Raw genomic sequence first — 16,432 nt, forward strand, 5'->3', positions numbered from 1 at the left:
TGCAAGCCGTTTTAAGATCTGCGGGGCAGACATGAGTGTGAATTTGCCAAAATGTTGAACTATCCCTTTAAGTGCATAGACCAGTCTGTGAAGACTGTCTGCTCTGCTGTTTAAGTCAGGTGCAGAGAGTTTGGTTTGTCTGTGACCTTTCAACACATTGAAAGGGGAGGTAGGTCGTGTGCTTTGTATGCTGGGATGTACGGTGGCCCTTAGAACTTAAATGCAAACACACGAAAACACAAGGTATTCTGTAATCTTCATCATCAACATATGCGCTGCAAATAACACATTCCAGTGCGCATGAATGTATTATATCATAGACAATTGAGTATCTTTGAATATAAAACATCCATGCATGTCCTGAATTTGTTTTCTGCATTTAATTGTGTTTTGTCTTTTGCATGTATTCTTGTGTGATGAGCTCTCAGGACCCCCATAGGTATGCTTTCATTGTTTTATTGTGCCACTGACACATCACCACACTATTAAATCATATTTTCAATCAACATAATCCTAAAGGAAAAGGGAGTCAACTTATAATTAGGTATGTTTTGACCCCTGTAGAAATATTAAAAGGAATATATTAGACGATTTAAACTATTCTTTTGTCCCATGCAGTCCTGCTGAACAACAGAAAACCTCCTGCTGTCTTTGAGACACGTAGTGGACACAATAAAAAGGGTTTAATGTTTATACTTTAAGCCACTTGAGTGAAAAGAAATATTAATATTTTGCATTTTTTGCATTTCCATTGAGCAAGAGAACAAAGAATGAGAGTTGGGTCCACAGGTGCTTTCAGTAGTAGTAGTTTTGGATTTCAGTAAAAAACTCAACTTTGACTGATAAATGTTCCACAGCTGTAAAACTGAAAAAGGATTTTTTGATCATACCATGGCCATTGTAGATGTAAATGAAAAAAAGAAAAATTCACAATTACAAGTACACAAAACTGTGACGTGATCACAGGCCTCTCACAGCCATGCCCCGAGCCCCACCCACATGGACACACCAACCAATTTGCAGGATTTGGTCAGTCATCAGAGCTCAAGAGCAACCCATTGAGATGTTTTCTAGTTTTAAAACCGTATCTCCGCATGGATCAACACCTCAAATGAAACACTGTTAAAGTGGACAATAGGGCAGACCCGATTATCATATTTTGATAATTGAATATTCGCGGACATAAAATCAATCATAATCGAAGCTTGGACGGCCAGGGGGTGCGGGATCGTAACGTCTGACGGGGGGGGGTGGGGGCGACCGTAGCGGAAATAATGAAAGTAATGGCAAACAAACACTGCATATCTCCAAAATCAGGCAGGTTTCCAGGATGCCAAGTCGCCTACTCATTTTAATGTAACAGTTGCTGATGACAACCGGTGTCAAAACGGAAAAAAGGAAGAAAAAAAAAGCAATCGATTACCATGGCAACGAACAAAGCTACACAAACGAAAAGCCTTTCATTGTAACTGGTTAACAGGTGTAGAAAAACTCACATCAGTAACTGAACAATATGATGCTGTTGTGTGTTAAAATTCAATGTCAGTGTTAAAAAAAACAGTAATTAACTGAACAGTTTAGAGAAAGGGTTATCATAAGCAGTAATATAATAAAGAGATTAGAACAAAAGTTTTATGTTAGAATATTAGTTTAAATATTAAGTGTTTCTTGTCTCAGCTCACGCTGTTGTTCATCAATTCTAGCGACACCTCTTTCTCTATATGTTCTTAGAGTCTTTAGATGTGTTTGTGTCTTTTCCGTTCAGGAGAGTGTAGCGATGTTGTCATTGAGCTCTTACAGGAGGGAACCTTGCCCTTAGCTGTGACAAAGCTGACGGTTGTTTTCCCATCTTTTCTTGAAATCTTTGTTTTGATCCATTTTTTGCTCGTGGGCTCCGTCATCCACACCCCACCGTCGGGCTCCTCCAACCTTGCGCTGGACTTTCCTGCAAGCTCCAGAGAACCGGGGACGCAACATGGACACGTCGTGCGTTTCCTTGTCCTTCCTATTCTCGTGACGTTTGTGTTCAGATCCGCACAAGTCTGAGTATGTTGCTCGACGTGTGTGAGCTGTAACTCGGGGATACTACTGGCATCTGTGCTGGGAAAATCCTCATCTATTGGTTCTACGTAGCCAATCATTGATGAGTGTTCAGAATCAAGTGATGCTCCGTTGAGTGGACTCTGACCCAAGTGGCACTCATCTGTCAAAGCAGGGGGAGTTTGTTGTATGTTACCAGGACTACAAAGCTCCTGTGAACAAAGCTCTGAGCTCACGGAGTCGCTCTTTAGAGGCTCTGCGGGGACAGTCCAGGCTGCGGCTTCATCAATCCTCTGCAGGCAGATTCTCACATCATCTGTGATACCGAACATCTGCCTCAGCCGATGGTCAGATATCTGACAGGGTTCTGGCGCCGGTGAAGACGTCCAGCTGGGTGCAGGGTCTAGAACACACTGCAAAGAAAAGATGCAATACATAAGAACAGTACATAAAGATGTAATGATGGTGTAGCGTGTCTTGTAGACGAGGCTGTGGCTCAGGAGGTTGAGTGGGTTGTCCACAGAACACAAGGTTGATGGCTCAATCCCCAGGTTCCTCCTGTCCATGTGTTAATGTGTCCTTGTATGTGTGAATGTGACTATTAGTATTTGAGGGGTCACCATCACCCTGTTTACACCTGGCATTAACATGCGTTTTCAGTGATCAGATTGCAATCAGACAGGGCTTGACCACATGAAAGTACAAGTGTAAACGCACCCAAGACACATTAGCTGCATTTACATGCAGTGTTTTCCTCAATCTGATTGAATACGATTATTTTAATCTGATTGTTTTCAATCTGTATACATGAACGCTAAATAAAGCGATCCACATTCAATCCGCGTATACATGGCCCCAGCTGAAGCCGATTATACTGCTGTGAGACTGACCGCCGGTGAGTGCTTTGGGACGGGGGCGGGGCTTAGCAGCCGCTGCTCATTGAGGACAGCAGTGATACGTGCTTTCACGTCGGAGTCTCCAAACCAGAAACGTCTTCAACAACACCGGGAAAAGTCGGTAGATTGTCACTAGTCGCTTTTGACAAAAAAAAAAGTCGACCGATTTAGCAAGAAAGTCGCCAAGTTGGCAACACTGCTTTGACTTTCCTATTTCCTGCGAATGTCAATACATGACTCCTACATACTAGGGCGCGCATTAGCAGAATGAATAATCCACTCTATCAACCCAATCCACTCTATTCAGCCGTTTATATGCGGCATCAAGCTGATTATCAATCAGCGTAGAGTACCTCTTTCTATCCGATCGGAAATGTTATCAGATCCAGGGGTGAATCAGATCCGCTAAGGTGTTTACAAGAGACACTTTTGATCTAATTGACCTATTAATCTGATTATAAATAGGATTTTTGGACCTATGTGCAGCTAGTGAGAACGGATTGTAATCCGATTGGCCAAACCACTTCTGAAGGTGGTCAGGGACGCATTGGGACCTCATTAAACACAAGGTAATGTGTCCTGTATCCGCATACAACTACGCGGGCGGAAATACTTCTACTATTTTTATTTTTTCCTTTTTAATTTACCCACGCAAATATGTGATTGGATCTCAATGTGGACACTGGAGACGCATGTTAATGCCAGGTGTAAACAGGGTGCAAGACTGGGAAAGACCTATAAAAACACAGCCCTTTGACCACTGAAATAAAAGGTTTAAGTTAGAAATAATTGTTATTGATTTTAAAGCAGAAGTAAGCGGAATGTTTGTGTTAATATAAGTCTTAAATAGTTATATCTTCTGACAGCAATCACTTTTATAGAGTGTTTGGTCTGAAACACGGGTCTGTCAGTCACTCTGCTCTGCTGTAAGCCGAGGAGAAAACTTTCCTTGTATCCTACAACCTTTATCCAATGAGGAGAGAGAACGGCATAAAGGGGCGGTCCTCTCTGTGTGTGCAGCCAAGGGATGCGCGTGAATGTGGTGATGTAGGGACGAGGGCGGGGACTGCTAACTCCATCGGCTGACAAGAAGTTAGCCAAAACGACTCGCTTACTTCTGCTTTAAATAACGTCACCCAGGTCTATCTGCTCCACAGTAACTCTTGAGGTTAAATAGACTCTTTCTCTTGTTGCAGTTTCTCTAATACTCTCTATTTTATGTCATTGTAAATGAAGATATTTGGGTTTTGAACTGTGAGTCAGAGAAAATAAAATATAATTTAAATTAAATGAAATTCTAAAAAAAACTGACTGAGTTACAGCCCCAAGCCCTTGAAAACAGTCCCATCCAAAACACATTAGTACCCCAATATAGCAATGTGCCCTCACCTCCATTTTGTGGGAGTCCTGTTCCTGGAGGGGTGCTCCACCGCTGTGGTCAGAGGTGCTGGGATCTACAGGACTATCTGTTTCTATGTCAACTTTCATCATCTCCACCTGTTGGGTGGAGTCGGTCTGTTGAGCCTTGGTGTTTGAGTCCTCATCAACATGGCTGTTCATCACTGCTGGACCATAAACATCCCTGCCGTCGCTGCCACCTCCGCCCCCCAGCCTCCGCTCTTCTGTCCCGCAGTCTGAGCTGCTCGTTCCTGCATCTTCTATTTCCTTCTCAGGAAACTTTTGAGTCTTTAGTCTCTCGTCTTGTGTCGACGCTGCCTCAGACACGGGTGGAATATACGACACAAATATGACATTGTCATCATCCTGCTGACAGACAGTTGACAACTTAACTGATGCCTGATCATCATCATCATCATCATCGTCGTCACAAAGATCTATCACATCTGCCTCATTTGGATGAATGACTCTGACATCCTGTTGTGTTTGAGCTGCATTTGGCTGCAGAGACGGTTGTTTTGTGGCTAAGAGGCTTTTGATGAATTGATAACTTTCTGTTGCTGCTGTGGAGGAGCTGCTTTTTTCCATTTCAACTGGTCGGCTGCATTTTCTGGCCTCGAAAAAGACCTTTCCGTCGCACACGACCACAGCGTTGTCCTGTCCTTGTCCGCTTCCTTGACTTGACTGAGGGCTTTTTTCAATCCTGTCATGGAGCTTGGTTGTGCTTTCTCTGGCTGCCAGAGTTCGAAGTATCTCTGACATGACAGGATATGGATCACATGGTTTCAGAATTGGAGCTGGTGTGGTGTCCTCTTCTTCAATAACCCACTTTATAGGGCTGTTGGGCCTTTGTGAAACCCTCGGAACCAATTTTAGCAATGATTTTGATCCTTTTGTCGGGAGCTCACATGAAGTCTTGGGAATTGGGTTGAGTGAGGGATGTGTAGAATGACTTGATGGGGTAACACCTTGTTTCGCTGTAGTAGTAACACCTTGTTTCGCTGTAGGTACTCGCAGCACATAAAGCGTATGGGATGGTCCTGAACCTGAGGAGGAGCCAGCTGACGATGTAGAAATCTGTTTCTTAATCAGCTCAGACAGGCCAGATGCTGGGACTGTTTGGACTTGTGCCTTTGGCGGCGTCTGGAAGCGTTGTCCACTAGGAAGTGTTGGAGATTTCAACATCACTGGGACCTGACTTGGAAGTCTTACTAAGTTTGTTGCAGGTACAGGTACACTGGTCCGTACTTTTACAATCTTTTGCTGTGGTGGAGCCTGTTGCTTTGGTGGAGGCTGCTGCTTTGGTGGATCCTTCTTTATCAAAGTACAAGGATCCACTCTAGGCAAGATTTTCACAATGGAAACCTGCTTCCTGACCACTTGCTCTATGGTAGAAGGACTTAATGCCCTTTTTTCCGTCTGTACAGGAGCTGAGGGAACATTTGTAGTAACAGCTTTCTGTGCCGTACAGGCAGGTCTGGGTTTGTTTGCCTGATATTTGAAAAACTGCCCGTTGACCATGCGTACAGGAACGAGTTTCATAATGTTTTTTCCATCGGCTCCAACAGCAGGCAATGCCTGATAAAAGACACCGGTCCCACTGAAAGAAAAACAAACAAACAAACAGAAACAGAAAACGTTAGGTGAGAGACATTCCAATTCACTGCCTGAAAATGACAAATGGCAATATTCCTAAATAAAATAGGCCTGGATCTTTACAGTACTGTGGTAGTGCAAGGAGAAAAGTAAAACATTTGGGGAAACAGACTTATAATGCGGCAGGTATAATGATTAAATGAATGGATATAGACCCTGCTTGTGTATCAACACAGCACATATGTGGGTATGGTTTCTGTCCAGCTGAGTGGCAATGTTATATCCAGGGCCCAGTTGTTCAAAGGTAATCCAATCGGATTTTGGATAATGGATTGGATCAAATCTTGAAAATGGGTTGTTCAAAACCAAAAACGGATTCTGAGATCGGATTAGATCACGTAATCCAATCTTGGTTTTAATCTGGATAAAACCCTCAGTTTGTGTTGTTCAAAACTTTTCAGTAGGATCGGGATAACTTTGATCCAAAAAATCAGGATTATTCTGATCCCAGCAGTTTGGTGGATTCAGGGGGGATTACAGGAACAAAATGTGATTTAAATTAAATTCAAACTGGTCAAATAAACAATATTCATAAAGTAGTATTATATACAGTTCTTGATTTATATTTTGCACCTAATTTTAAACCACAACAGTGATTAGTAAATAATGTTAACTTTTGAATATTCTACAACTGAAAAATGTTTCCCCAACTACTTTTCCCCAAACTGAATTTAATGAAATTTGAAGTTTGAATTTTAAAATTTGAAGTTTGAATTTTGAAATTTGAAGTTTGAATTTGAAACACATGGGGAAATATTCACAATTTCACTAATGAACTGTATATTTGCTTTTTTCAATTTATTTTAACAGCCCAACCAGATGGAGTCTGGCTGTTTAAAAGACATTGAAGAAACAACAAAGATCACAGAAAACAATACATACACTCCGTTTTCAAATAAACACACTTGAGTGACCCATGCTGCTGTTCTACCTGTTGTTAACAGACCAATCAGCCTTCATTGTGATGCACAGTCCCATCTAGAACACTCATTATCCGGATTTGGTAATCTTGAAAATTTGGATTTGGATCAGACTGATCCAATCCAACTTTGCTTTGAACAACTGGGATAAAAGTAAAACAGATTACGTGATCCTGGATAGCAAAAAGGGGGATTTCAAAATCCGGATAATTTTTATCCAGATTACACCTTTTGAACAACTGGGCCCAGGTTATTTTGGATTTCCAGGTCTCGTCTTAACTGCCATAGTTTAACATAGACTATGTTTACATGCAGTCAATAGCATTTTTACAACCGGAATATTAGCAACCCCATAACCCAGTTGCGCACGGCCAATATGCTTATATTCCGGTTTTTAAAAACTTGGAAATGACCCCTGGGTTACTCTTTTTCTAACCCAAATATTTGGTCATATATACATCTATTGGGATATCCCCATCGAAAGGAACATTAATTTGTGTTCTGCGCATTCTATTCACAATTTTGAGTACAGGAACTACTTGTTGTAAACTATACAAATTATACCTGTGTCAGGCGTTTAATCAGCACCTTTTAATTTCTAATAAATTAATGTGCCCCCCACCCCCGCTTTTATTTGAGAATGTACGGTAGGCTAACTATTCTCTCGATCAATGGAGGAGAGTGTGGTGAAAGCCAATCTCCGGATGCGGGTGGAGGAGTCAAGCGTTGACCTAAATAAGCACACTTTAACAACAAGCCCAAAAACCCGCAACCCGCGACTACCAACATTTATAAGCAACTTCACAGAAAAACAAGCCCAAAGTCGCTTATAATAAGCGGACTTGGCAACTGTGCTGCCGCGCTGCTGCTGTTGTTGTTGTTGTTGGTGTGTCGAGAGTTGTCCATACGTCGCTGTTTTGATCAGGATATCCCAATTGATTACAATTACCATGTATACATACAGGAATTACCCTGTTTGCTCACGCATGTAAACGGGTTATTCCGAATGTTTCAGAAACCGGAATATTGACCTTAACCTGAATATTGACTGCATACAAACATAGTCATAGTTTTAACAGGGTAACTAGATTCATGGTGAATAGTAACTGCAAGAATATCACACTGTAATTAATCTTAATTTGGATCAACTTTCTCCATGAACATAACCAACTGAAATCAAATTAACTCCAGATTAAAAAATAAAATAAAAATACAATTAACAACAATGGTTACTGCTATAAAACAGAGTGGTGGCAAAACAGGCAGCACACATTTCTGACTAACTGTTGATTGTTTTGTTTGACTATTTGTATCTTCTTTTTCATGTTGCCTCTTTTTAGACTATACTGTATGGCACACACACGCGCACATTTGCAGGTAAGAATCAAACCCAGGCAACTGTGGTACCTAAACCTGAGTGGAATGGAGTGGGCCACAAAAATGCCCATAACATGCAGATGTATGGGACATATTAATGCAATGGTTATAATCATAATTATTTAACGTGTATGTTTTATATAGCTGCAGCAATCAGCTCCTTTCATTGTGCTGCAGAGCAAAGCAGTTTTTTTTTTTATCACACCTCCTGACGCAATCATTTACACATACACACCCTGACACACCCTGGAGGTGGAATGGGAGGAAGAATGGACGGACTAATTTTCCTTCGGCTGTGAATTTAGTAATCTATCTATCTATCTATCTATCTATCATGCACAGATATTAATTGTATACATTCTATTTGCATCTGCAAAATATATCTGAACAACTAAATTAATTTCAATGTGAGCCTAAAAGGTGCAGTGTAGGTTGCACGGTCTAAAAACATGGCCCCAAAAATATCATAATGGTGGTAAAAAGTGTATACAGAAAATAGATGGCTTTATATTTAGATGGCCAGTCTAGGATGTTTTGATACAAGACTCTGATGATGCACTGATGACCATAAGCCCAAGTGAGGGCAATATGGACAGACTGTGTTGTATGATATCCATATGATAGAGATTAGAGACCAGCTACCAATTTTAAAAACAGCCTACAAACTTTGGGGTCATTTAGAACAGGGGTTCTCAACTAGTCTCACTCTGGGACCCACATTTTCCCATGGTCATTAAGTCGCGACCCACTTTCATAGAATTCAAACCAAGAATTTTTTTTAAGCCTTTAAAAACTCATTTTGCTTTTTATGGAGCAAAGTGCATTTCAGAGCACATGAATGAAACTGAGGAGCACCATGACAACTGCATGTACGGAAGTGAATAAAAAAAATATCAAACTGCACAAAATGGAGACCAACAAAACGATATATTTGACTTCTAATGCATCTCTGCATTCAGAGCATATTCACAAAAGTGAATAAATATCAAATTGCACAAAATAAAGACCCACAAAACAAAACAAGATTCACTGCATTCAGGCCACATTAATAAGAAACTGATATCTTTGCATTCAGAGCAAATGGAGCAAATAATAAGAAAGTGAGGAGGACCGTTACAACTCAACTTCAAAATAAGTTATTTTTCAAAATAAAAGACATGTCCAACATCAGATGTGCATTAAATATTATTTACTGTTTTGACCAGCTGTCCGCGACCCATCCAGAACGGGTCCGCGACCCACTTTTGGGTCCCGACCCACCAGTTGAGAACCACTGATTTAGAAGATTGTTACAGACCTAGTATTGAGGGAAGCTGACCAAAGTTCCTAACCAACAAAAACAATAAAAATATTAAACTGCCATTGCCACAAGTCGTTTTGGCTAACTTCTTGTCAGCCGATGGAGTTAGCAGTCCCCGCCCTCGTCCCTACGTCACCACATTCCCGCGCATCCCTTGGCTGCACACACAGAGAGGACCGCCCCTTTATGCCGTTCTCTCTCCTCATTGGATAAAGGTTGTAGGATACACGGACAGTTTTCTCCTCGGCTTACAGCAGAGCAGAGTGACTGACAGACCCGTGTTTCAGACCAAACACTCTAAGTTATATAAGTGATTGCTGTCGGAAGATATAACTATTTAAGACTTATATTAACACAAACATTTTGCTTATTTCTGCTTTAAGCGGTAGCAGGATTATAATATGTCAAGACATTACTATAGACATGTTAAACGTCCATATAACTGCATCCTACCTGGGAACTGGCTCCATGTTTTCAATGGTGGGTTTCTCAGCTTGTAATGTTCCCTCTCGGCTCTTTAGACGTTGCGACGGTGAACTGGTAAGTGTTAACTAACTGGGCTTACATGGTGGACATTACAGAGTTAACATATGGTAACGTCACGGCGCAGCGGTTATTTCCGTCGTTACTTCCGTCGTCACAGCAGCACATTAAACCGTCTGCTGCCTCGCTATGCTCATTATCTTCGAATAAATAAACTACGTTTAATTCGCGTCGATTGAATGTTTCAGCACTATTTACTTGGCTCTGCTTCGGCCATTTGCCCTCTCGGCTCCCGTTTCTATTAGGCGTTTGTTACACTGAACTTCCGGTCTGTTACACGGGTTGTGTTCAATGCATCAAACGGTTCATAATGTTGCTTTTAATGTTGAATTCGTCAAACTGTGTCTTTTTTTAACCACACGGTTTTCTTAAAGAGAATAATATTTTCTCGTGTTTCTTCCAAAGTCGTCTGTGTTTACTAACGCCACAGAAAAATCCCGTTTTGTACTGTTACCAAACCGTGATAGTCTCTGAACCTTCCCCGCTGCCAACTTCCGCCCAGCCATTGCATGTTCCGCTTCCGGTCTGTGAAACGTTTTGTTGTTTGCGTGATTGTTGTGACTACACCGCCACCACAGATCTTTTTATAGACAGCTGACGAAGAATCTCCCTTGGGCTGAACTTGAAGCAACTCTACGTGTTATATTTACAAGCATATCTCCCACAACCCTAGATGAGACTCTTGTGTAATTATTTCCATTGACAATTGCTTATTCTGAAGTAAAATGCGGAGCATGACACAGTCCAAAAGTGGCTTCCTCTGACAGCCAAAGCAATAAGAGTCTAGGCTGAAAATCAGAATTTGGGCTTTGTTCTTATTCATACATATAAACATGGCTAGGCCTATATTAAAACGCCACGTTTAAATAGATAGATAGATAGATCACCTACCAAAGGGTAGCAGAAATTTGTCTTTGACAGGGCTCATCACTTTACATACACTCAATAGTTTAAATTCCCATTCAAGTCCCTGAAGCTTATTAATGAAAAGAAAAGAAATGTGGGTATAGGCCTATTTTAAAAACCCCATGTTTCAATAGCAGATGTTTAAATTCCCATTCAAGTCTCTGGAGCTTATTAATGAAAAGAAAGGATTGGTTTCTTTACTTTATACATTTACTGTAAATTAATGTGAGATGCACACACCCCTGCTGAAAACCAAACCTGCATGATCAGAGCCTGACCCGGTGTCACAGCTCTCATCTCTGTGGCACCACAAGTCCGTGACACAAACACACACATAGAGAAAGTAGAATAACAGACACATACTTCCACCATTAGTGCACAGCTGGAAAACCTACAAACAGTGACATTAAAAACATTATGCATCACAATAACAGGTCGGCTACCTGTCATATTCTGGGGGAGAGACATGGAGACAGAGCACTGTTCACTCTGACACATTGTGATCTGTCTGTTAAAAAATCTAAAATCCACCCAACAATACTAGGACACAGCTCCTGTGTGTTTTTTTTTTAATTGTTTCTGCTTTGTTCAAGCACTTTGGGCTGCTTTTATGCATGAAAAGTGCTCTATAAATAAAGATTATTATTATTATTATTATTGACACATCTGGTGCTATTCATTAAAAGTGCCACTAGGTGGAGCTGCTGCAGTAGAGTTACAGCTGCAGTTTAACAGCAGATTGTCTTTGAATGCGTATACAGTCGATATGTAATCATTGGAAAATCAATAAAGGTATTTATATTATCATAACCACTATGTCTGGAGGTGTGGCCAGAGGAATATGAATGAACAGTATGTGCTGCTGTAACTGTGACATCACAGATATGAGGACGACGACCACCAATATGTCCATCCGTTAGAAGATCAGAAAGAAGACTGAGACGGATGAGACACTGACTTAGACACAGACTACGTTAGAAGATCAGAAAGAAGACAGACGAGCCTTCCACACCGAGACAGATCAGACACTGAACATAATTATTCACTTTCCCTGCAGACAAGATCCACATGGAGCCAGACGTCCCTGTGGACTCAAGACGGGACGACCTGAGAATTATATAAAGATGCTTTAATGCATTTATAGCAGACATGACAGCTGTGACATCACCAGAGGTCACAGGTCGTTCTTCAGTGCAGCTTTGTGCTGCAGGCACCTGTCACTGATTCATACCTGCTGCAACTCGTGCAGGCAGCGGCCCCTCATTTACCTGTGTGGGCCACGTGAAGACAGTCTTTCTTTAATTAGCATCTATATAACATTTAAGGTGACTACATTTTGAGCACAGCAGTGTGTATATACAAAGATAATACAGGCTGTTGTATCCATTAAATTTTAAGCCATGATATAGCAGATACATGAGCATGGTTATCATTATTCAGGACGGACAGGTAAACTTCTCTCTGGTTTGCTATCATTTTACCTTACCAATGTTGTCAGTGTATCTCAACTAAAATTCCTTGACTGTTATGTGTTTTAGTTATAGGTTCATTAGGAGAAGAGAGAGGATTAGGGTCTTCATTGCATCCAGTTAGTCCCTCTCTTTTTTGTTAAGGAAAACTCAGATCTTTTGACATCTGCAGTAAGATGCTGCAGATGTTTTACCAGTCTGTGGTGGCAAGTGCACTGTTCTGTGCTGCAGTATCAGACATAGGGATCAATGGATTGTGGATTTTAGATTTTTTAACAGACAGATCACAATGTGTCAGAGTGAACAGTGCTCTGTCTGATGTCCTCCTCTCTGCCACTGGTTCTCCACAGGGCTGTGTCCTCTCATCCATTCTATATATCCTGTACACTGATGACTGCAGAAGCTCACATCCAGACAGACATGTACTTAAGTTTGCTGATGACACGGTCGCAGTGAGTCTGTTGCAAAGGGAGGACACAGCCTCGGGACTAGTGGTGGATGATTTTATCTGCTGGTGTGATGATTCCTTTTTAAACTTAAATGTGACAAAAACTAAACACATGTGCATAGATTTGAGAAGAAATTCTAACCCTCCACTCCCAACAGATGGGGTCTGGCTGTTTAAAAGTAATTGAAGAAACGACTTGTTGATTTTGTCGGAGTAACGGGAGGTCGAACCAATCGTTTCTTCAATTACTTTTAAGCAGCCAGACCCCATCTGGTTGGGCTGTTAAAAAAAATCAGATACCAGAGACACAACTTAACATTATTTTACACCTAACAGTCGATCACAGTATCAGGAAACCATGGTTCACACAGCCTTATCTTCATCTCTTATTCTCTTTCTTTCATATCTAGGACAAACAGAGTAGAGTTCAGTTAAAAACCCAAAATAATCAACACATTAAAGCAGATATCAGTGGAATGTTTTTGTTAATATAAGTCCTAAATAGTCCTATTTTCCGTCAGCAATCACTTACATGAAGTATTTCAGCCTAAACACGAGTCTCTCCGTCACTCTGCTCTGCTGTAACCCGAGGAGAAAATTTTCCTTGTGGGATACAAGTGTTATCCAATGAGGAGAGAGAACGGCATGAAGGGCTGTGTGTGCAGCCAAGGGATGCGCGTGAATGTGGTGACGTAGCACGAGGACCAATTGATGCCTGACAAGGGCGGGGGCTGCTAACTCTTGGTGCGTTCAAAGAAACTCGTACTTTGTGTTTTTCCTTCCTGTGAAGTCATACCAGTTCGATCTGGTACGAGTTCACGGGTCGGAAGTTACGAGTGGCCGTTATAGGGAACTTTCACAGACAACAGGATGGTAAAAACACGAGCTACGGGTTACCTGGAACGCTACCAAGTCGTAGTTGTGACTTGAAGCTGTAACTTACGGTTTCAAAAGCCTGCCTTGAACGCAGCATTAGCCGAAACGGCCGTGAAGCTGATATCTGCTTTAAGAGATAATACAATAACATAATAAAGAAAGACACACAAGAACATCTTATTTGCTCAGATAATTAACAAGCTACCAAGAAATTAGAAATTTTCAAATACATGACGACACTGACCTTGCCACCTTTCCTGAGATGTCTCTGTTGCTGCTGTGTGAAAAAACGGATGGAACAAAATCTGGACTATCACAATCCATGGACGGTGACCCTGAGAAAAAGAAGATTAGCTATGCTTATTGTTTATTTTCACCTTTTTTAACCTATTTGCTAATTTACGAGCTCAGTCATAATGAGCACCAATAGCACAAGCATTTAAGTTACGGGTTCAGAGTTAAAGAAAATCGTACACTGTAACATTAGCTGTGTGAACTGTGAAGACACTTTCTTGTATAACTTTCAGCCTGAACCAAGAAACCTACACCAGCCATGCAGCTAATGTTGGTAGGAGTAACAACAAAAGCTAAACTTATAGGTTACGACGCGAGCCAACGTTAAACTTTACAAACTCAGTAGAAGACGGACAAATTTGTTGGCCAGTTAGTCAGTGAATCACACTAATATATCCTCATTAAGTATGGTAAAATCACACGCAGTCCTACTCATTATCCAGCTCATGTTGGAAAAGACAAACATACCAGAAACGAAGTGGGCGCTGCACAGACTCTTGCCGCCTTTGGGACCTTCGGGACCCCAATCCGCCCTTTTAATGGCCTGGAGCCACAATCTTCTTCTTCTATTTATAAAAAATAAAAATAAATCTATATGCCATTTTTGCTCCATTGCTTTTTATGAGAAGCCAGTGATATATAGCTACTAGTGGTCATAAAATATCATAGATGGACACAGATTTGTAAATGTATTTAGTTTGTTTATAAATCAGGCCAATATGTAGAATAACTGTATGAAACATGTTGATTTCTGATCAGAGTGACTGCTGACTTCACAGATAAAGACAACAGAATCAACTTAGCCTGGCTGTTAGCCTGGTCTGGAGCAGGCTAGCTGCAGAGAATAAATCACCATAGTAACTTGACCAGGATAGATTTAGCCTGCTTTCGTACAACCGACTTGAGGCTAAATTCAGCCAGGATAACCAACATATCCCGGCTTAATCCCTTATCTAGGTTTTGTGCAATACCCCTCAGGTGTGTCAATAACAACAATAATAATAATAATAATAATAATAATAATAATAATAATAATAATAATAATAATAATAACAAGAACATCTTATTTGCTCAGATAATTAACAAGCTACCAAGAAATTAGAAATTTTCAAATACATGACGACACTGACCTTGCCCCATTTCCCGAGATGTCTCTGTTGCTGCTGTGTGAAAAAACGGATGGAACAAAATCTGGACTATCACAATCCATGGACGGTGACCCTGAGAAAAAGAATGAGATTAGCTATGCTTATTGTTTATTTTCACCTTTTTTAACCTATTTGCTAATTTACGAGCTCAGTCATAATGAGCACCAATAGCACAAGCATTTAAGTTACGGGTTCAGAGTTAAAGAAAATCGTACACTGTAACATTAGCTGTGTGAACTGTGAAGACACTTTCTTGTATGACTTTCATGTGGTGGCCCTGAAGTGCAAAACAGACAACAACGACAAAAGAGAAAACACAACACAAAAAGAGAAAACACAACGGCAAAAGAGAAAACACAACACAGAAAGAGAAAACACAACGACATTAACCAAACCGGAAAAGGTAGGTAGGTACCCTCGGGCGACATGACTCGTTGCTGATTGGACAAAAGAACTGGTCCGTGCTTTGAACCGGAAAGACAACACCGCCAGCGCGACAGACAAGTGGGACCGTTACATGTAATATAATACATCCATGAGCGGGACTAGCACAGAGGCCTCTATGTATTTCCCAAATGTTTTGCTTTTGTGTTTTCTGATTTGCCTTTGTTTAGTAATTTGTCGTTGTGTTTTCTGATTTGCCGTTGTGTTTTCTCTTTTTGTGTTGTGTTTTCTCTTTTTGTGTTGTGTTTTCTCTTTTGCCGTTGTGTTTTCTCTTTTGCTGTTGTTTTCTCTTTTTGTGTTGTGTTTTCTCTTTTTGTGTTGTGTTTTCTCTTTTGCCGTTGTGTTTTCTCTTTTTGTATTGTGTTTTCTCTTTTTGTGTTGTGTTTTCTCTTTTGCCGTTGTTGTCTGATTTGCCGTTGTGTTTTGCACTTCAGGGCCACCGTACTTTCAGCCTGAACCAAGAAACCTACACCAGCCATGCAGCTAATGTTGGTACTTACAGTAACAACAAAAGCTAAACTTATAGGTTACAACGTTAAACTTTACAAACTCAGTAGAAGACGGACACATTTGTTGGCCAGTTAGTCAGTGAATCACACTAATATATCCTCATTAAGTATGGTAAAATCACACGCAGTCCTACTCATTATCCAGCTCATGTTGGAAAAGACAAACATACCAGAAACGAAGTGGGCGCTGCACAAAGTCTCGCCGCCT

The 16,432-nt window shown here is 40.9% G+C and overlaps 1 protein-coding gene across 1 annotated transcript; it reads right to left on the reverse strand.

Annotated features, from left to right (window-relative positions):
• Positions 1–1,736: 1,736 nt before the first annotated feature.
• lrif1 (ligand dependent nuclear receptor interacting factor 1) lies at positions 1,737–10,057 on the reverse strand (the record flags this gene model as incomplete). The annotated part of the gene is made up of 4 exons (XM_083975729.1): positions 1,737–2,453; positions 4,326–5,089; positions 5,327–5,934; positions 10,041–10,057. 4 exons carry the CDS (start codon positions 10,055–10,057, stop codon positions 1,737–1,739), a joined length of 2,106 nt encoding a protein of 701 aa, XP_083831855.1.
• Between the last annotated feature and the right edge of the window lie 6,375 nt (positions 10,058–16,432).

This window comes from Trachurus trachurus (assembly GCF_905171665.1).
Source record: "Trachurus trachurus genome assembly, chromosome: 7".
Classification (NCBI taxonomy): Eukaryota; Metazoa; Chordata; class Actinopteri; order Carangiformes; family Carangidae; genus Trachurus; species Trachurus trachurus.